We start from the raw sequence: 22,455 nt of genomic DNA, 5'->3' as shown, positions 1-22,455 counted from the left end.
TATTTAATGATCATGTTATCGCATGGCTGCTGTTATCATATCCTTTGTTTTGTGTTTGTTCACCTAGCTGGGTGACACTTAGTTACTTATTTTCATACAAGTGGATGGCCATAGCTCTGATTCTCCTTCTGTTTTGTGTAGTTCCCTTACAGCAGTGTCAATTTCGATTACTACAAATGCTTTGAAACTTAACTCAGAGAAGAGTCAGATCCGAATTTAGAGACCAACTTTGCACATTTTCATTTTTATGGCTGCCCTTTGCTTTGGGACATTTATTTGTTTATTTATTTTTAAAATTTATAAAGCGCGAACAAATGCCCATAGGCGTCTCGGCGCTGAGGATTCCATGCTGGATTCAGGACTGATTTTACTGATTGAACAACCATGCTTTTATCCTTTTGCGGAACTGGAGTAGGGATTGACATGAACGGATAAGCAACGGTAAAGCGTTCCAGAGTCTAGCTGCTGTCACCACAAAGCGTCTGTCTCCCCAGGACACAGTCTTTGTGCGTGGTACTACCAACTGATGAGCCGTCGCAGATCTAAGTTGTCTGTTAGGGCAGTAGGGGTCTAGCTGTTTTATCAGAAATTGGGGGCCTTGTTTGTGTACAGCTTTGAAGGTAAGGCAGAGAGCCTTAAATTTTATACGGTTCTTGATCGCCAGCCAATGGTAGTTTCGGATAACCTGTGAGATAGGTTTGAATTTTGGAGTCCCCGAAAGCATTCTGGCGGCTGCATTTTGGACCGTTTGCATTATTTTTATGACTCTGCATTGTGCATTAGCAAACAGTCCATTGCAATAGTCCAATGATGACATTACCAGTGTGCTGACCAATGTTTTTCCTGCACTTTCTGGTAAGTAGGGAATTATTTTCTTAATCAGTCTGAGCTCATGGAAAGCTGTTGACACGACTTGTTTAGCATGGGAAACAAAATTCAGATTATCATCGAATATGATTCCCAGGTTCCTGACCCTCGAGACCGGGTTGGGCAGAGATCCCAGTGAGGGTGGCCACCAGGAACTTGACCAGGCAGGGGATAGTTTTCCAAAAATAACAACCTCCGTCTTCTCGGAGTTCAATTTGAGGCAGTTGCTAGCCATCCAGTCCTTGATGGCCAGCATGCCTTCTTGAAAGCGATCAGCTACCTTCTCTCCGTCATTGTTTATTGCCAACACCAGCTGTGTGTCATCTGCGTAAGAAGTAAGGCTCATCCCGTACGCTTTTATAACTCTGGCTAAGTCCGACACATAGATGTTAAAAAGTTTCGGACTTAGGGATGAGCCTTGAGGAACTCCGCACGGTAAGGCTAACTCAGCCGACTGAAAGGCTCGCAAGGTGACTTCCTGTGTTCTGTCCGACAGAAAGGAGGCGAGAAGATTTTTTGCTCTAAATTGAATGCCCATAGCTGAGACACGGTCGAATAGGATGGAATGATCGACCGTGTCAAAAGCCGCTTATAAATCCAGCAGTATGAGCACTGCTGTGCCTCCCTGGTCTCTGATGAGTCTTATATTTTCGGTCGCTTTAATGAGGGCAGTTTCGGTGCCATGAAGCTTGCGGAACCCGAGCTGCGTATCATCCAGCAGATGATATTCCTCGATAAATTCGGAGAGTTGTGTGTTCATTGCTCTCTCTGCCACCTTGGCCAGAAAAGGTAGGCTGGCTATGGGTCTATAGTTTTTCAGTTCCTCCGAGTCCAGATGAGTTTTTTTTAGGAGTGGTTTAAGTAGAGTATTTTTTAAAGTGTTTGGGTAAATCCCGGCCATAAACATGGAATTGCAAATGTAAGGTATCACTGGCGCTATTGAGTCAATAACAGGGGAGAACACTTTAGGAGGGCAGGGGTCTAAAGCTGATCCTGATTTTATCGTTTTAATAATGTCAGCTATAAATTGTTCATTTACTTCATTGAATTGTGACAAACAGTGATCGGAGGGTCTTGAGATGGTTAACTGTGTGTTGGTTTTAACTATAGCAGAGAATTCTGAGTTGATGTTATTAACTTTTTCATGAAAGTAGGTGGCCAAGGCATCACACAATGCTTGTGAGGGGGGAGGGGCAGCATCCGGTGCTTTTCCCGCTAATTTCTTCACTACTTGGTACAGTTGTTTATTTGAATTTTTCGCAGTTTCAATTTGCTCACTATAAATTTTTCTTTTTTCCTCCATAATCATCTTTTTGTACTTAACAAGTTCCTCTTTATAGCGCTTTTTTTGCTCTATGGTGTAGGTTTTGCACCAGTATCTTTTATAATTCCTACATTTCTGTTTCTGTTCTCTGAGGGAATCCGAGAACCATGGGGCAGAAGGAGAGGACCGATTATTAGAGATGGTTTTCTTAGGCACTAGTAGGTTAATGGCATTGCTTATCCAGCCCGTGTATTGCTTGGTGGCAATGTTCGGATCGGTGGACATAGCCGGGGTTGTATTATTTAGGAGTGCTGCAAGGTGTGTATTGTTTATGTCTTTCCAGACCTTAAATGTCCCTTGATTAATTTCCACCGCCTTCTTTGGTGGTACGCTGTTAAATAATATATTAAAAATGATGGCGTGATGGTCTGACCATGGAAGAGGAAGGATGTTCTGACCATGAATTTCCTTTGAATTGGAGAATATACCATCCAGCGTATGGCCGGTTCAATGCGTAGGTGAAGTGACCAACTGGGAGAGCCCTAAAGTCTCCATGTCGGTCAGTAACGCCAACGTTTCATTATTTACTGTTTTTTCCAAATGGAAATTAAAATCGCCTTAGACAGTGAAAGAGTGCTCTATCACTAAAGATTCTAACAATGTATTAAAAACGGACAAGAATTCTGTACGTGCTCCTGGGGGCCTGTAAAGGAGTATTCCTTTAAAGTTGTACGAGGGCGTTAACATAATAGAAAAGTGAACAGCGGGGAGGAGCCAAGCTCGCGAGCGTAATGGTCGCCTTTTAGCTCGGCTCCCGCAGCCCTCCGGCCTGATCGTATATCCTGTATCATATCCTGTCCGGAGACGACACATTATAGGAGAATTGGAGACGGTGCACCTCGCTTGTACTCACCGTTTGGCCCGGAGGTTTTGACGTGCAGCGGTTCCGAAGTTGTGCCCTCCGCAAGACCGGGGCCTCCGTGGAACCTGGACCGAGACCTAGCCTGTGGGATCCGATGACTGTCGGCCCCGGTCGAGAGAGTGACCCAATGATGAGAGCCGTTGTGTGAACATCCCGGCGATCCTGATCCGGGCCTGCCCTGGTGGCCGCGAGGCTGAGATGGGTGAGATGCACCGGGGACTGATTCTGTGAAGGGGTTCCCCCCCGCCGCTGCTGTGTCCGGCGGCCCTGGAACCTGCGCCCGGACTCTGCTTGTTGGGGGCACCGGTGCTGGTGTAGGCGGAGACCCGCATTGGGCGGACATCCTTTCTGCACCAAGGCTGCCATTGCTGGGAACCCCCCGGAGCTCTGTAAAGTCCTACATTTTTGGACTGTTTTTTGAGAGTCACGGAAGGTGGCGACTGGGCCAACTTCGCGAAATGGCGGACGACTCTCTGGAACCTGTATCGCCTCGTGGCGGCGGGCTTGGGTTGCCTGATTGGGCGGGGGTCCGGTCTGGTGAGCGTGAGCTTACAGTCGGAGATATCCTGGAAGCTCTGAGATCCCTGCACGCATCCCTGGCCCCCTATGTCCCTGTGAGCCCGCCGCGATCTGCCGCCATTTTGAGCAACCGTTTCTTCTTGCCCCCCTCTTGTTTCAGAGACTCCATTGCCTCGCCCCCCTCGACTGCTGCAAGTGTTGCTGCCGCTGCCCGACGATCATTTTGTGTGCCAGTGACTTTGGAGCTCCCTGCTTTTCGAGGTTCGGACCCCGGAGACTTGGACATTGTGCCGCGGCCCTGTTTGGCTCGGATGCCTAGAAATATTGATGGACTGCCGCCTGCACCTGCATCGCTGGCTACGCATTTGTCTATTGCAGAGAACCCCTCGCTCTCCCGAACGGCGAAACTGAACTCCTGTTCTTCATCACCCGTGCTGCGATTGCTGATGCATTTAGACTCTCTACTCGGACTTTTGCTCACTTGCGGACCGATTGACCCCCCTTGTCTACATGGTAGTCATAATTTTTTTCGATTGTGTGCTGGTCTTGTATTGAGTAGCTCATTTTACATTGTCATGTGGTGGGTGGGATTTGTGGTTCGGAAGGGATGGGGGTGATATGTACGACTCCTGGTGGATTATTGGTGTTCGACTTCGTGGCGCAGTTGTTTGTACCCATAGCGCGGTGGGAGGTCCCCTTCTCTGTAAGTTTTATGGTGCTTGAAATGGTGTCGTCCTGGTCTGTTTTTTGCTGCGATTGTCTGGTTGGGCGGAGGGCTGCGGCCGACCGTATTGATTTCTGTTCTCATGCTCCTCCCTCCTGTTTTCTTTATTTCTGTTTCTGTTTTTTTTGTCTCGTTCTTCTTTCTTTCTTTTCTTGCTATATTTCGGGTTCTGGTTTAGGGCGACAGGCACGCTGTCTGAAGGGTAGGCCATAGCCTTCTACAGGGGTGCAGGATGGGATGGGTGGGTTGGGTTCTATTTGTTGTTTGTTTTATAGTTCTATGGCCCTTTTGTATCTCTTTATAGTAATGCCGCGTCTGTCCTTGCCTCCCGTGGTATGTTCGGGGTGGGGTGTGTGGCGTCGTTGATCCTCCTCTTATGGGTCGGTTGCTTTTAATCTCGATTGCTGTACCCTCCTTGTTGCTGATACTCCTGTTTTCTCCTGTACTCTCGCCACGGGACGCCTGTTTCGGCGTGGTCTTCTTTCTTTCGTTTTTGTATTTCATTTCCTTTCATCATTTTTCCGCCTTGTCCTTCTCCCCTTCCCCTCTTTCCCCCCTTTCCCCCCTTTTCCTCGCCCCCCCCTTTTTCATAGAGGTCACGATGACGGGTTAGTTTTTGATGTAATGTATATCCGATCCCTCTGTTCTGGCTTGGCTGTGATGTTGGGTGGTGGGCATGTAAAGATTATAATGATCACGTGTCGATTGTGTTTGAATTATCCCTATCTCCCTGTGTGTATTGTGTTGCCTCTCCTGTATTACGGCCCCGTACCCCCTTATTGTCGCTGAAGATGGTTTTGGGACTTCGGACTCCTCTATATCGAAAGTGAGCCTCTCGTACCCCTAATCCCCATTTTATAAAATTAACCTTCTTTGCTCCTGTTTCTTGGCCGTCTGGTTCCTATGTGCTTTCTCCCTTTTTACGATGGTAATGCCTCTGATTCTTGCTGATTGTATCTGTAATGTTTGCCTTGGAACCTCTGACCGCTTTACATATTGAGGCCGGCCGATTTGGTTGTAGGCCTAGACTTGTATATCCTTTTGACGCTAATAAAGGTTTTACAAAAAAAAAAAAAAAAAAAAAAGTGAACAGCTTCACATATGAGGGAGGGAATTTGGGATGTTCTTACAGAAAAATGGCTCCGGGAGATGATTGCCAGACCACCGCCTTTTTTATTCGGTCTGTCCTGCCTTTGAACCATGTAACCTTCAGGTATGGCAACCACCAGATCCGGTTCAGACGCATTGTCCATCCACGTTTCCGTGACAAACAATATATCGATATTTCTATCAACAATTAAGTCTGCTATGTCCTGTCTGGGTTTGCCCAGTGAGCAGGCGTTGATGAGTGCTGTTACTATGTTACAACTTTTGTTATTGTTTGCTTCGCTAGAATTGGTGGTGTGTTTAATAAGAGGCAAATTAGACTTGCAATGGGGGCATCTAGTTACCTTGAGTTGAATACGTTCTCTGGTTCCACCCGTTTGCAATTACTACCTAGAGCTGGGCGGAGCTGGATCAAATCACCTCTGGTGTAAGAAATCACGACTCCTGTCATTATAGGACCAGGGGGCATGACCCTAGGCCCGGTCCCGGCACGGATGGGTGCAGATGGGCTTGCCTTTGGCGCGCCCGCTGCGCCCGCCCGCTGCGCGAACGGAAGCTGGTATTCATTTTGTAGTACAAGAGGAAGGTGGGAGGCTGCCAGCAACTGGTCCGCAATCCTCGCAGTCCCCGTAAGATGGCGGCTACCCCTCTCTCCTACCGCGTCAGCGCCTAATCTGCTGCGCGGGGAACAGGGGCCGTGTTGCGGCGAGAAACAGGTATGTCAGCACCTAGAGTGTGGTGCGAATAAGGGTGCAGTAGATAGTCCGAGATTAAAAGGCCAAAACAAAATAATTAGCACACTTTTAAAAATTCTATCTGAGAGCCTAAACCCCCGGCTTCTGCCTCAGGGGAGAATCGAGCACTGAATCTGCGCGGTTTAAATCTCAGGGAGGACGGAAGGTTGCCAGCAACTGGTCCGCAACCCTCGCAGTCCCCCTAAGATGGCGGCTACCCCTCTCTCCTACCACGTCAGCGCCTAATCGGCTGCGCGGGGAACAGGGGCCGTGATGCGGCGAGAAACAGGTATGTCAGCACCTTGAGCGTGGTGCGAATAAGGGTGCAGTAGATAGTCCGAGATTAAAAGGCCAAAACAAAATAATTAGCACACTTTTAAAAATTCTATCTGAGAGCCTAAACCCCCGGCTTCTGCCTCAGGGGAGAATCGAGCACTGAATCTGCGCGGTTTAAATCTCAGGGAGGACGGAAGGTTGCCAGCAACTGGTCCGCAACCCTCGCAGTCCCCCTAAGATGGCGGCTACCCCTCTCTCCTACCACGTCAGCGCCTAATCGGCTGCGCGGGGAACAGGGGCCGTGATGCGGCGAGAAACAGGTATGTCAGCACCTTGAGCGTGGTGCGAATAAGGGTGCAGTAGATAGTCCGAGATTAAAAGGCCAAAACAAAATAATTAGCACACTTTTAAAAATTCTGTCTAAGGGCCAGATGTAGGTAAATCTCATTTACCGATTCATAAAAACCGAATTTTACCGATTCGGTATTTATGAATCGGTAAATAAGATGTAAGAAATAATTCGGTATTTTTTACCGAATCGGTAAGATTCGGTAAATACCGAATCGGTATTTGCTATTGAATCCTATGGGCCTTGAAGCCCATAGGATTCAATAGCAAATACCGAATCGGTATTTACCGATTCGGTAAAAATACCGAATTGCAAAGGGGGACAGGGTGTAACTTTGACACCCTGTTGCACCCCTGTAACTGGATTGTGCACCATGTGGCACACATACATGCTCTTAGCATGTCTGTGTGCCACATGGCACAGGTCTACATGCACAGACGTGCATGTACACAGGGATTCGGTATTTACCATGCAATTGTATTACATGGTAAATACTGAATCCTGAAAGGCCTGAAGCACTGTTCAAAGTGCTACCTACATCTGAAAATACAGATTCGGTAATTTTACCGATTGGTAAATTTACCGATTCGGTAAAATTACCGATTCGGTAAAATTACCGAATCTGTATGTTTTTAGAGCCCCTACATCTCCATAGCCCAATACGGGTCGGAAACGGCCGAAAATCGGTATTTTCGGCCGTTTCCGACCGGTATTGGGCTACCTACATCTGGCCCTAAGAACCTAAACCCCCAGCTTCCGCCTCAGGGGAGAATCGAGCACTGAATTGGGACATTTAGGGCAGGGTAAAATCCCAGGGAGACCACTGACCAGCCTTTCTCTTTTACGCCACTTGTGAACAAGCTCACTTAGACCTGCTTTGCTCACCTTACATATTATAAGAAGAGTCGTCCTTTTTTTTCTTTCACTAACAAATTTCTTGTGTTCTATACTGACTTCTCATCTACCTTCACTATGACTAGAACACTGTTGGAACTAAGAAAGTATTATCTTGCTCGGCTGCAGACTATAGAATGCTCCTATCCGTATTTTACTCGGTTTTCACAAACGCCTTCCTGTCCAAGCATATATTGTTCACAAGACTCTAGCTTGAATTGGTCCTAGCTTTGTTCTTGCTTTATGTTGTATATCGGCTCTGAACCTCTTCCCAGGCCTGGCGGAAAGTCCCCAAATATCACATTTCCATAGCAGAAGGCAGATTGTTTTTCTACCTTGGTGCCACTCCCTGGAATCGTCTTCCTCTTTATTTTCATCTTCTATCCAATCAGCTAGCATTTTGAAAAAAACCTTGAAAAGCGTTATTTTCACTGCTTGTCTTAGAAACAGTCTCCCCGCACTCTGTCCTGTTTTCAGTGCCAGAACGCCTTTGATAGATGTGCGTTTTATATTCACTCATTCAATTTATAAGGTTTAGACAGAGAGACAGACAAACTCAGTCTCTATCCTTTGCAAAAAGTGCAGGAATGCAATTTCTAATGCCCTCTTTCCCCAGGAGAGGTTTATTAAAGTGTGAAAGTGAAAGTAAATAAAAAACATAAAAACAGCACATGCAAAGTACTCTGCTTGGAAATGCTATCGGAGGCTTAAGGAGGCATATGGGTCAGCCAGTTGTTCCATACAGGAAAGGAGAGTGGCAATTAAAAATGCTTAACGTGAAGTAGTGAGGAGAAATCTCTGCTACTGGGATGCTATAGCTGACAGAATTGCGAGAACCGGACCAATTCACCTCCCAAGTCCAGGTGAGCAGGCAAGTATTCACTCATCCATTCATTCCTGTAGATGTGAGATTGATAATGAGTGGTTGACTGAATTGATGGTTTCATATAGACTGACTGTGTGAATAACAAGCAACTCAGACCTGTTTTGACGGTCAGGTTTTTGGTAGGCCTCTATGAAATTTCAATTATGCTGAAATATTCTGAGTAATTCCAGTAATTGTGCATTACTCTTTGACACAGAATTACCGGCAATAAAGCGAGTATGCCGGCCTGCGTAATTAAGTCTAATTTGGGAGAAAAAATCCTACCACAAGAGCATATTTAGCGAGCCGCTGCTCGCGCTACTGTTGCATTTAGCGCAAAATTCTAAGCGCAAAATGCATTCCTACATCCATTTTCGATGTGAGGCTGCCTTTTGCGCTAAAATACAAGCTCTAAATGTTGGGAGTAAATTGGGGCAAAATCCTGCCCCAAGTGCGCATTTAGCAAACGCGAGCAGCTGCTACGTGATTATGCTACACAGAATTTTGCGACTTACGCCCACCCCTAGTTTTTGGTGTGATGTTTGAAGGATGCACTGATGGATCATGGATTGGAGGAATTATCACTACTACTGGTACTCTGTGGAAGTGCTAGTGAAATGGGATGTTGCAATGTTTTTGTGGACAAGTTTAAGGAGGTCACATTGGGACACTTGAACCTTGTTATTGCCATTACCTTAATGATATTGAGCAGCTCATATCGGTCAATACAGCCGTTTCCATCGACATCGTAAAGCTTGAAATACCACCGCAGCTTCTGTTCAATCTTCCCACGCAGAACAAGGCTGAGGGCAGCCACATACTCCATGAAATCGATATAGCCATCCTACAATACAAGACCAAAATAAAGACTGAGTTATTCCATCAAACACTACTTCAACAGAACGACACCCTAAGCACAAATAACAGTACATAATGACAGTTACCGAGGTCAGGCTAGGACAGCTGCCTCTTGACTTGTCCAGAATAGGTCCAGGTCAGTTGGCACATGGCATCCAGGGTCACTTTTTTCAAAACACCACGCAAGCACTTATAACATTGTAGTAAAATTAAATGTAGAACAAATCGAAGACAACCATGAGAAGGGGTCAAGATAGAGGTGTAGAATATGACTTATACTGTTTTCGGAGAAGGTCAAATGAATTTGTGGTAGAGATACGGAATAGAACGAAAAAGACAGTCAAACCAAATGTTTGGTAGTCTGGAAAACTAGCATTTGCAATGCAATAGGACTCGTATTTACGCAAGACCAATTGCATTGGAAACGGGAGTGCGGGCGGGAAGGCACGAACGTGAGTGGGGGTTGGGGGGGCCAGAAGTCACGGTCTGCAGGAGGGGGCGGGGTGCGAGATAGGGAAGAAAATAGTGTTCGGAGTATTACCCATGTAAATTATTGCTGACGTTGCACAGATCTACTTAAAATAAATTGCACTGTTAAGTTTGACCGCACTTTAATGCACTTTATTATAATTCCCTGGCTGATTTGCACAAACTGTTCTAGACTCATATTTTGCCCAATGCCATCTATGCTGCTAGTTTTTAGGCCCATCAAACCCCTTTTTATCATGTTTTTATCCCTGTATTGTGTATTTGTATTGGATGATTCTGTATATTTATATGTTTTTAATATTTTACTGTATCTGTCTTGGTGGTGACGAACTGTACTTTTATGGATATTTTTATCCGAGTAAAGATTATTCAGATTCAGATTCAGTGTTCGGAGTAAAGGGGCCAGTAGCCATGGAAGGACACAAATGATGACATGGCTATCATGAGGAGGGACTAACAAGCCTAAAACCAATCAGAAGGCAGCATTTAGGACCTAGGCCAATGGAAAAGATGGGCGGTGAGTGAGTGGAGCTTCCATGAAGCTTCCCCTCTATACTGAATACTGCATGCCTCGCAAAGGGAGCAGCGCATGCGCTGCAATGCTAGGCTCGACCTAAAAATGGGAACCGGAGTTTGGGCTCGAGGAGGGTGTGAGGACAAGATGAAGTTGGCAGGCAAAACACAGTGATAGATGGTGAAGAGAGAAGCCGTGGAGGAGCAAGGCAGCGATTTTAGTTCAAGAGCTTCCTCTGAAAGTGAACCATGAACCACATCATAAAGGATAATAAGACGGCTGCTGCTGGATGAAAGACTCACGGAAGAGGAGCAACGGACCAGGCAGGGAGGCGAAGAAAGGAAGAGGAATAATAGTCTAGAGGAAAAAATTCGAGGGTGAGATTAAGTCATTTCCCCATCATGAAAGCCCAAAAAGGAGGGATCTTGATAATATTATAACATTTGAACAGGGGGTGCAAGCAATAGTAGAGATGGATTTTTATAACGAGAGAACCTGACTGTGAAAGGTGGAAGAAACTGAAGAGACAGGTGACAGAAAGTACAATCTGGAAGATTACAAGCCAGCTGGGAGAGTGTTAGACAGAACAGAATCACACAATGCACATGCACACGATGTAGATGTAGATGTAGTGTATTTTGTAAAGCGCACAGCTGCCCCAACGGGGCGTCCCGGCGCTGTATAACGCTGTGGAACCCTTCCTGGCTCTCCCTGTGAGATGCCCCTCCTGGGCACCCCCAAGGTGAAGGTGAAGCCAGGCATCCCAGTGTTGTAGGGGCCATTGTGGAGATTAAGCAAGTTATTGCCCAGAGTTGCAGCGTGGGACCCATGATTGAGTAGGCGTCGAGGCGAGAATTATTGAGTCCGCGGACATTGGGCCCAAGACCCTTCCGCGTCGGGACTTGAACCCTGGTCCCGGGCCCGATCTCTGCTTCAGAGTCTGCCGCTCTAACCAGTGAGCCACACTTCTCCACACCATGTCCTACCACTAGGACGAACACGCTGCAGCCTCCTGAACTGCTTGACTCTAATGCTAAACTATTAATAGTTCATTTACATATTTCAGGCAACATAAATATTTTGCAACTGTGGCTCGACAGACACACTTTAACTACTCAGTGTTCTCCCAAAGGTGAGAGATATCTGCATCTGGCATGGAGGAATACGTGGCAAAAGCCTATCGAGATATCAGGTTAACAAAACAAATTTACTTTTGGAGTTCACAGGTGAAATAACAGCCTCGCAGAAATCATTCTTAAGTTACAAGGTTAAGTGAAAGACACCATTTAGCAACCACTGTTGTGTTTTTAAATATGACTTTCAATCCAGAGTATTTAGCGCTTGGAAGCAGAAGCAGATCTGCATATAGTTTCCACCGACACAGGTAGCAGCAAGGAGGGATTCTGGGCACAGTAAGTGATGGCAAGGCTTGGCATAGCTATGGTCCCACCAGAGTTTTCAACTGTGATCTCCCTGCCTCACTGAGATTCCTGTAACTGCCTTTCACCAACTTATGTTCTACTGCATGTTTCTAATTTGTATATAGGTTCTTATATAGCGCTTCTGTACCCATAGGGAGTCAGAGCGTTTACAAAGCAACAACTGTGCCCAAGGAGTCGCAGGTGTACAAATAGTGTTATGCGTTATAAGGTAGTTCACCTCATCAAAAAAACGACTTTAGAGCAAGAAGGGAGATGCATAAGAGGGAAGGAGGATTCGTTTTCATAATGACCACCTGAACGATGGGAAGAAGAGGTAATGATTATAATTATTTACCGGTAGTTACACTCTTCCCTGTTTTGATCATTCCATGCTTGCCTCTCTCCCAGGAGAGGTTTCCAGCCCGATTGTGATGGGAGAAAAAATGTATAACGTTTTGTACTTAAGGATTTGCATAATGGACTGCATATGTTCATAGACGATAGTGAAATGCTGGAATGCGTTGGTGACTATGTTGCTCTAGCAATTGTAGCCTGCCAAAGCTTCATAATGATCAGAACAGACAAGGGTGCAAAGAGGAAACATGAGTTATCTATAGACCAGACACCAGCCATTGTAGTTGTTTTTGTTTGTGAATTTCTCCAAAACTTAATTTTTTGGGATCGCCAGTTGTTAGGTTGTTTTTTATGTATGTCCCCTGTTGTGTGCGATGATTCAATCAATCAATCAATCAATGTATTTATAGAGCGTGCTACTCACCTGTGAGGGTCTCAAGGCGCTGATGGGGGGGGGCTGCTACTGCTCGAATAGCCAGGTCTTGAGGTGTTTCCTGAAGGTGAGGTGGTCCTGAGTCAGTCGTAGGTGTGCAGGGAGGGAGTTCCATGTTTTGGCTGCCAGGTAGGAGAACGATCTTCCTCCGGTGGTGGATCTGCGAATCCGTGGGACGGTGGCGAGGGTGAGCCTGGCGGAGCGGAGCTGGCGGTTGGGAGTGTGGAACGGGAGGCGGTTGTTGAGGTATTCGGGGCCCATGTCGTGGAGCGCTTTGTGTGCGTGGGTGAGTAGCCTGAACGTGATCCTCTTGCTGACAGGGAGCCAGTGCAGGTTTCTCAGGTGGGCGGATATGTGGCTGTGGCGAGGGATGCCGAGGATGAGTCGTGCGGAGGCGTTCTGTATTCCATTTTAGTCGTTTCTGGAGTTTAGCAGTGGTTCCTGCGTATAGGGCGCTTCCGTAGTCCAGTCGGCTGGTGACGAGGGCCTGGGTGACGGTCTTTCTGGTTTCGGTGGGGATCCACTTGAAGATTTTTCGGAGCATGCGCAGGGTGTTAAAGTAAGTGTTATGGTTGTGTTTACAAATGTCACCTGTACACCTAGTAGTTACTTACCTGTTTAAATACATTTCCTTAGCTGCAAGTTAGTGCAGTGTTTGTCATCGTTCTGTGTTTGCAAATGTCATCTGTACACTTAGTGCTTTGTATTTTAGGGCAGGGCCTGCGATTGTAGATGTTACTAGTGTGTTCATATCACCTGCACAATTTCTACGTATACAGTCAGTTCTTGTGAATGTATATGCTCACCTTGTACCTCCGGAGCAGGGCCAGTGCTCGTGGGTGTTTTGTGTGTGCATGCTATTAGCACATTTCATAGTTGTACAGTCTTTTCTTGAGCGTTCATAAGCATGTTGGGTACTTGTAGTGCACAGTGTTTCAGATTCTTCTACGTGGTCAACTCCACTGCCCCCTGAATATGGGTACCATGTGTTCACAAAACACATTTTAGCATGCATCATGTGTTCACACAGTATATTTAAATACTACTCTCGTTTCTTTACACTATGTAATTTGACTTTGATCCCATATGTTTTCAAAGTATGTTCCAACATGAAACTCAGGCGCTTACACACTGTGGACTACCATGGATCCCGTTTGTTTTCCGGGTGTGTATGAGTATGGATTCTGGGGATTTATAAGTAAGGATTTACATGTATCCCATTCGTTTACTAATTTGATGTTAACATGAATACCAATTGTTTAAAAACAATACTTTAACCCAGATTCTTGAGTTTCCAAAGTACATTTTGTACCATAGAGCCCATGTTCTTAGCCACTATATTTTAAAATATCTTTACAAAGTTGTTATACCGTGTGACTTCTTTGTTTACAAATTATGGTTCAACATGGATGCCATGTTTTTACCAAGTTTATTTTCTCATGGATCACTTGTTTACATAGTTTGTTTTCACAAGGATCCAGATTTTAACGAGGATCTTAGGTGATAAAGTATAGTTTAACATTCATCCATATGTTAATAAAGTATGTAGTCCAGTATATTTTATCTCGGCCCTGTGTGTGTACAAAGTATGTTTAACCTTCTTTGGAGCTAAACTTGAGCATTTTTTCCTTCTTGGAATTTTCTCTATGCATGTCCCTTGTTCATAGTCACATATGCAGTTATAGATTCTTCAATAGCTACCCTGTCTCTGCATGACACTGCTAATCTCATTTTAGCGCACCCCATGAAAGCAGCACAGCTACAAGCACCGCTGTATCTTGAGTACTAAAACACCTGGGTGCGTAACATTACTATCCTTGACCCCTGACAAATGCTAAACAACATACAGAGTACAGGGAGAGGTGCCCGAGATTGAGTACACTCATAATCCTCATAGTAAATGAAGATGCCAAGAGGAGAAGAAAACTGTGGTACAACCACCAGAACCTCCCTATAGGAGATCCTTAACCTCAAGCCCGCCTCAACCCCACACCCAAAGACATTTTACAGCCATTTTAAATGAATGGACTACCATATTTTTGTTATCTCCGGTTTTTAGTCTTCAGTAACTACTTAAACTGCAAGTTTATAGGAATGGGTGTGTGCAAAATTGGCACTTAACCCGGGCAAGTCATGCTGATCCAAGATGCAAACACAAACAGCCAAGGGCCATACCAGTTTATGAAGCCCTAGCCAAGGATAATGAAAAGTCAGCCTTCTGGCAGTGATTTATTCGTTTGTAGAATGCACAATTGCCCACATGGGCGTCCCATTGCTATCAAACGGGCTATCCGATAAACACTGCTTAATGTATAAATAGCCAAGTCTTAAGTTGTTTTTGAACTTTTGAGCTTGGCAAATTGGTTTGAAATCTCACTTCGATTTGTAATGAATTTCATGCTTTGCCTACCTGGTAAGTGAATGATCTGCCACTCTGCCAAGATTTTTTTATTTTGGGGATCTGAAGAAGAAAAACTGAGGATGATACTATGCTAAGGGAAAAGTAACATTTAAAGATTAATTGGATACAAAAAGGACCACAGCCGTGCAACTCTCTAAAACAAATACAAAGGCGTTTGGAAAGAATGCACATGTCAATAGGGAGCCAATGCAGAATCCACAGGTAATCTGAGATTGAGACATGTTGTGGTAATTTAAGAAGCAGTTGTGATGCCCTGGTCTTTATCCATCGAAGATGTTGAATTAAATATGCAGAGAGACCGTGATAAAGAGCATTGGATTAGTAAAGTCAGGCTTTAATCACAGTTGAATGAAAGGATAATGTGCCGATTTGTGAAGAAATATTGGAAGAGCATCTCCTCTACCATCCAGTAACACATACATGAGAGCTGAAATGCCTTGATCAAATCAGCTAGAATGATCACATAGAGATCAAACAGAGTATGATTTAAGAAGAACCCTTGAGGGATCCGCATAGCAGGGTCTTGGATGAAGATCTGAAGGGCAGCAAAAAAGACTCACAAGGCTATTAACTCCTTTCTACATTACTTTGGTACAGAAGGGAAGCAAGGAGATGGGATGTTAGTGTTGTGATATTAATGAAAGATTCCTCACACAAATTCTTGATGATGTGTTTATTTCATCAGAGGTAAGTCAAGACATGGCCAGCGCCAAGCACAGTCAGCAACCGAACTGCAGTATTCAAAAGCATAGAATGTGTACATGTCAGACAGGCTCTTCACATGAACATTCCCCCACATGTCATAGGCTACATAAACCCAAGCTCATTACAACACACTCCCCTCCCTTCCCAACAAAACACAATGAATGAATTTACAACTGAAAAACAAACGAAGACACAAATAAATAGACTACGTAACTGCATGAAAGAGATAACACCACCCCTTTGACACAAACCCCAAGATAACTTACTACAACAACTAAAATCTCAACTAAAAATAAGTCCCACCCATACTATGCCATAACATAATTTCCTAAAAAAGTATGAGGTCTCCGAGGCCTGCTCACCCTATGGACCTGAACCCCACCAGCATCACCATCACCCCTCTCAGGAACCTAGTCACACCTACTCCTTTGTTCGTTTTGAAACTCCTTATTTCCCATAAGGAGCCATGGTGAGCAATTTTTTTCACATTTTTTTTCACCATTGGTTTTTACTTCAACCTCCCCCTGTCGTTGATGTAAGGCAACCTCCTCAGATTCCATGTCTGTCCATTCTCTAATTTACCCCAACTTCCTCCAACCACCCTCACTTTATAAGACTCCCTGAATTTTGACAAGCCTTTGCCAATGCAACCAGGTTTAACCTTGACCCACATCCGAATATCAATGAAATGTCTTTGCTGGTTCCCCACAGTCAAATTCTTAGGACAGTCCTCGCGCATCCATGAAGGCACTAACTTGGTGCCCGCCTGTCTACCACGCATCATTTGAAACGGGACTTCTCGTGCTGGTATTGACCGTGGTGCGGTACTAGGGATCGCAGAATTTGTTAAAGAAACAATGCAAGTCTTTTTCGAAGCGGAGAGTAAGGAGATGGTCCCGAGATGACCAGCTGATGATGATCATCTGTGGACTCTGATTTGGTGCCATTTAGAATCTGTATGGTCCAATCTCAGGAGATAGTTCTAAATTCAGATAGCATGCATGCAGATTCTAAAATGTTATTTAGGCGCAGAAGTAGGGAGAGAATAATAATAATTTGCCTTGAACTTTTTGTTAAAGGACCTTGAAAAGAAGAATACGATCGGATAATTCCTAGGGTGCGAAATGCTCTTCTACCAGGATACACACACGCGGGCGGGAAGGGCACCTTTAACCACTGATGTTAAGCCGTTTCCCACGCAATTGATTCAGTGCATGGATATTACCATTTTGAAGAGCTGCTACAACAAGAGCACTGGGAGGTGCTACGGTTTGGTACATGGGTAAAGAGTGTTTCACCAATATGCAATAGGTTTGTTGCCCAGACTGGTGTTAATCACAGCTCACCATGGTCTTCGTTTTATGTTCCTAATCTATTTACCTAAGGGATTCTGTTCACACTCAACAAAACATGCATCATAGTCAGAGTTTGGCACACTCGTCTCTAACCTGACCCTAAGATTGATGGTGCGAGGAGCCATGCGGGCTCCCCATCTGAGACTGGTCCTGAGCATCCTGGGAGCAGTGAGAGCAGTGTGACGTCTGCAGTGCGGTGGGAGGGGTGAGCCTCCAGTGTCAGCATTGATCACCTTTCAAGGCGCGACTAGAGCCCTAAGGCTTATGAGTTTGTGCTTCTCTTTTCTCCTGGCCCTGTTATCCCAGACAACAGTGCCACAGGAATACCTTTTCAAATAGAGTCCTATTATATGGTCGAAATGAGACGTGAAATACCCCATGAACCAGAATAAACTCGTTATCAAACCTTTAGCCAGGACCAGACTTAAGTGAGCAGAGCAACCTGACTTTGATCACAGCCGAGGGACTACTGCTGACCCACAGACCCCCAGGAGGGCTAACCTCTGTACACTCATTGACCCTAGTACATATCCCAATAGTAAGTTAGTTGTCATGTCTTCTTTGAGTACACTTGAGGTACTTTATTCCTTATATTACATGATTCCCTATATAGAATATATAATCATGCAGGACTATCCAAAATGAAATCTGTTAATATTTAATGTGCTCATTATAGTATGCTGCATTAAAAACGACTAATACATTTGCTCAGGGTTTGTTGACACCTTGGGCCTAAAGACTGATAAAAAACGTACTGTGGAAAGTTTGATTTGTTTTTCAGCACCAAGGCCTGATCGACAGAGGGTTGTGGATCCTTTAGGGCTGTGTTAGAGGTGAAAAGAACAAAGGGGTGTGTTCCTGGTTAAAGGTAGCCATTGTTATTCCATACTTTTACACACAATGGTCAGTGCTTAATTTGAGCCATTGATTACTGGTAGGGCCCACTGGCACTCATTTTCGTGGGCGATCACTTATTTAATTAATCACACTATGACTCACAGCAGGAGATAGAAGAAACACAAATGTAGGAAGGAAGAAAGGAAGAAGAAAGAGAAAGACAGAAAAACAGCAAAAAAGGGAGAAAGCAGGAAATAAAAAGAACCTGCAAGAGCGAGACAAAAATGCAGGGAGTGTCTGGTGGTGGATTCGTGAGGCACGATGAGGTGGAATAAAAACTACTCAGCCTTAGTATTCCGCACCCTGATCTTAGACAGTGCCAGACGTGAGAGCAGAAATTTGGTCCCCGGCACAAATTAAGCAGCAGTCAGACGACGCCCAGAGGCTTGGAGGCAGGCAGCACGCACCTTTTTTTTGCAGCACCTCTGCTTGTTAATGAACAAAATGATAAAAGAAATATCTCTAGCAAAGACATGGATGGAGATAGGGCAAATGTTTATACTGACTGTGTGTTCCATCATTCGTTAAATGTTTGCTTCATTTTAAATTTGTTTCTCATCTTCTTTGAGAACGAGAGGAAATGGAGCGCTTCTCCCAAAGCGATCGCCAGCCTGTCATTGTTGTGAGTTCACACATTGCTGTGTGTTGTTATGTCAAGCTGATTTGTGACCTCGTTTTGGGTAGATTATATTTAGGCTTTCCTGTTTTCAGTTTCTATTTTTGCTAAATTCTGGTGGGGTTTTTTCCAGTGTTTTCAAATGATTTCGATACCTTAAAAAAACAGTGGTTATCAGTGGTTACATATTTTTAAGCCATTAAAAACAACAGAAACAGTTTTTTTCCGGTGTTTATGGAACTTTTGGATTTTGTTATTGCTTGCTTTCTGCACTGATAGTGCATGATATATAGACAGTGTACGTAAAGTGTAAATTAAGTCCAAACACATTTTTACAAATCAAACTTATCGTAGTACACCTTACAATACTACTTAAGTGAGTCTTTGGTCATGCATGCTCGCTCTTTCCTTCCCATGTAAACTTTTATTTGTGAAAAGTCCATCTCAACATTGGCACTTGAGACAGGCAACACCAACATAGCCAGTATACAATGTGCTAACTCTGGCCACTGACATAACTTTCATGCCAATACTGGTGCACCTGAAGATTGTGATTCTCTCCGACAGGTTCTGCAACATATGCGTTGAAATGGGCTCATATGACCTCAAAGTTATTGAAGCGGTCAAAAATGAGGCAGCACTTTTGAAACTCCAGAGAAAAGTTCCCTTTACGGAAGGGATCTATAACTTGTGTAGAGGACGACAGTGAGGCTCCATTGACTTCAAATGCCATGGTTGGTGAAGGGCTATTTCTCATACATTGTAAAATAAAAGTTCCTGAATTGCTCCTCAACATTGCTTTGCTTACCAAGTGGCAAGCACTCTATCATGGGATATGTTGCAGTGCCAAAGTCACTAAAAGTGTTGCCCAGCCTACTCTCAAGGAGATGTTTCACATCTACACCAATTATGCTGAACACGAGGTAGACAAGGGTGTTTTTAAACTCTAGTTTTTATATTCTGTCCACTACAGCAGTCATGCTTTCCTGGAAAATCTTAGAATGCAGTAGAGTGTACTTTTTTAAAATCACTATCAATATGTGACCAAAGATCCTCACATATCTTGCCTTTGGCATCATCACTCAGCAAAAGTTCTGTAAACAGTTGCCACATGGATAATATAGCATTCATGGCCTCTAGGACTGGGAACCACCAGCTAAATGACCCAGTTGGGATGGCTCTTTCATTGATGCCACTCAAAGCACAGAATGAGAAATATTTGCCTTTTAGTTTCTGTGCATAACAAAACAGTGCACCAGAATGGACTAAAAAGTCAATAGCATTCTTCATTTACCCTGAAGATTGTCAAGTTGCTTTCAGCATACCATCGAACTTAGTGGCAAGGATTTCTTATAGGGAAGCACTTCAGCTCAGGTATCGATTTTGACAGGTCATCACACAACTTTTTCATATACGTAGCTGAATCACTGCAAACACAAACAAAATCATTCCAATCTTTGTTGAACTTAGTAAGAACTTTTTGCAGCTTCATTCCGAGTGACACAGTGTTCCATGTTTTCCAAAATTCTGGTGTCATGTTTTCACCATTATCCCAGATGCTTTGTGATGGCACTCTTTTCACATATACCTGTCACTATACCTTGCATTGAAAGCCTGGGGTGTTTGGCAATTCACCTACTATCAATAGTGACTCACTAGAAAAGGGGGCTTATGTATCAAGGGTTTTACCCATTCTCTGTGGGTAAATGTGATGGTACATATTGGGAAAGATTCTTATGAAACCTATATTTTTCCTATCAGTGACTCAAATGTAGCGAAAAATCAAATATGATTTTGATATTGCCCGATTCTCTACAGTTTATAAAATAAACAACACTTAAAACATGCTTCTAACCCCTGTATCTTTAGACCAAAGACCACAAACTGAAAAAAGTAAGAAGAAACAATATTTTAGTAACATCCGTAAATGCCAAACCTCAAGTAGAATAATGTTAGCCCAGTTTTTCTTCCTGCTACCTTTTATATAACAAAGTTACATTGTATTGACCCCTTCAAGAAGAAATAACAATTACTCTTTCACTCTCCTTTTCCTTTCTTTGAATGGCATTTAGTTTGTGATTGTGCAGGTTTTTTTCCAGTGTTTATATGTTTACACTGGTGAGGGCTATTTCCCTTCCGGTGGGGTTTTATCAGTTATTATAGGTTTAAACCTAAAACCGGACAGCCTAATTATATTCTAACATATATTATAAAGGTATGCAGACAAGTCACTTTGCATTGAAATGCAACATACTGAAAGGTTGCGTAGAAGGGTGAAGTTGTGTCAGAAGGTGAGTAATTTGTGACTGAAAGCCTCTGGTGTGGTTGGTACAGACCTTCTTGCAACGCACCTTGTTGGTCCATTCTGGGTGCACTGCCCAGGGTACTTTATTTGCAATATGGTTGGCACCAACTGCCCTTCACTGATCGAATGCAGTTTGGGAATCCTGTGTAGCATCCAACAGTCATCAGCAACAAGTGCTTGGTGTTTCCCTATAAAATCCACGCCCAAACCTAATCTCCTCAGCAAACACCCACCAGCCCCCAAAAGGAACTATACAAACCGTTACTGTCTTTGGCCTCCTGAAACAGGTACACACTGGGTGCACCTACCCTGCCTGCAGTAGGGACAACCGTCCAGGTTCTTCTGAACAGCTCCTTAGCGGTCGAAAGACCTGGATCCGAAAGTCACCACTAACCACTGTCACCTTGGCACAACAAACCAAGCCACTTTATGCACACAGTTACTCTCAGAATCTGTTGGTAAGGCTGAAAGAAGAAATACTGTGTCACGCCATAACACAGAGCCATTATCAATCCAAAGCAAACGCTAAAGGCTGTTATAACTAAGTATGAAAATATAAACGTACTTACCAGCATAAGCGAGGGAAGTAGAACAGGACCTTGAATCAGGTGTGACTACCCAGGACTGGTTGAGAGACCGATGTGTACACAGAGGCAGGTGGCATCCAGCACAATGAAAGCCATCGGAAGAGTGAATATTTTCAATGGCTGCAGAAGGGAGTGTTATGTACAATGCAGTTGTGTTTCTGAAACCACCACCACCAAGAGGCAGAATATTGGTGCCAGGTGGACTGCATGGATTGAGACGTTTGATGATTTTATAGACGCTCTGGTAGAAGCACATGACAAGAAAATCATTAAGTACTTAAAGAACCTTGCTGGTGATGTAGTGAAAAAAGTGATAAAGAAACTATCACAAGCTGATGCAATATCATACTGTCAAATCAAGGAAGTATTGAAAGCCTAAAGCCAAGTTCAATCCAATGCCAATTGTCGATCTTGATGGGTACATTTTCAATCAAGCATGACAACAAGCTGGTGAAACAATGGATGAATTTGTTGAGAGACTTGACATGCTTATCAAACATTGCAAGTTCAGTGAATTCAATGCTGAAGCTGCCATGCACCTTAGAGTCATCGATGGTTGTCTAGTTTCAGACTCGTTCAGAAGACATATGTTGAGAGAGACACTCAGTTTAGAGAAAGTGGTAATGGCTGCGAGGGCAGAAGAATGTGCAGATCGACAGGCCTCTGATATGGAAGCTGTAATAGTGCAAGGTGAATTAGCATTATCATGAAAAGCAGGCACAAGGTAGATGAGTGCAAGTGCATATCTACAGAGAAGAAAAAGTTGTGTTTCTGATGTGGGTTTTCATTTCCCCATGAAGGTAAATATCCAGCCATGAAGCAGACATGCAAAGGCTGCAGGAATGAAAACCACTTTGTAACGGCCTGCTGAGTGAAAGAGAAACCAAATGCATCACAACGAGAAGAGAAAATTGGTGCCAGAAGGTTCCAGAAGCATTCTCTACACGCTCACAAGGCCAAAAACGCAATATAAGTTAC

The 22,455-nt window shown here is 44.2% G+C and overlaps 1 protein-coding gene across 1 annotated transcript in view; it reads right to left on the bottom strand.

The window, feature by feature from the left end:
* LOC144772059 (guanylyl cyclase-activating protein 1-like) overlaps nucleotides 1-22,455 on the bottom strand; it is a 189,287-nt gene that overhangs the window by 118,572 nt on the left and 48,260 nt on the right. Inside the window, exon 2 of the mRNA XM_078656252.1 lies at nucleotides 9,216-9,365. Coding sequence (XP_078512378.1) covers nucleotides 9,216-9,365 — 150 coding nt within the window. The remainder of the gene's footprint in view (nucleotides 1-9,215; nucleotides 9,366-22,455) is intronic.

This window comes from Lissotriton helveticus, chromosome 1_1, assembly GCF_964261635.1.
Source record: "Lissotriton helveticus chromosome 1_1, aLisHel1.1, whole genome shotgun sequence".
NCBI classification, from domain to species: Eukaryota; Metazoa; Chordata; class Amphibia; order Caudata; family Salamandridae; genus Lissotriton; species Lissotriton helveticus.
Note: the sequence above shows the minus strand (reverse complement) of the source record. Positions and strands in the feature narration are given on the sequence as shown.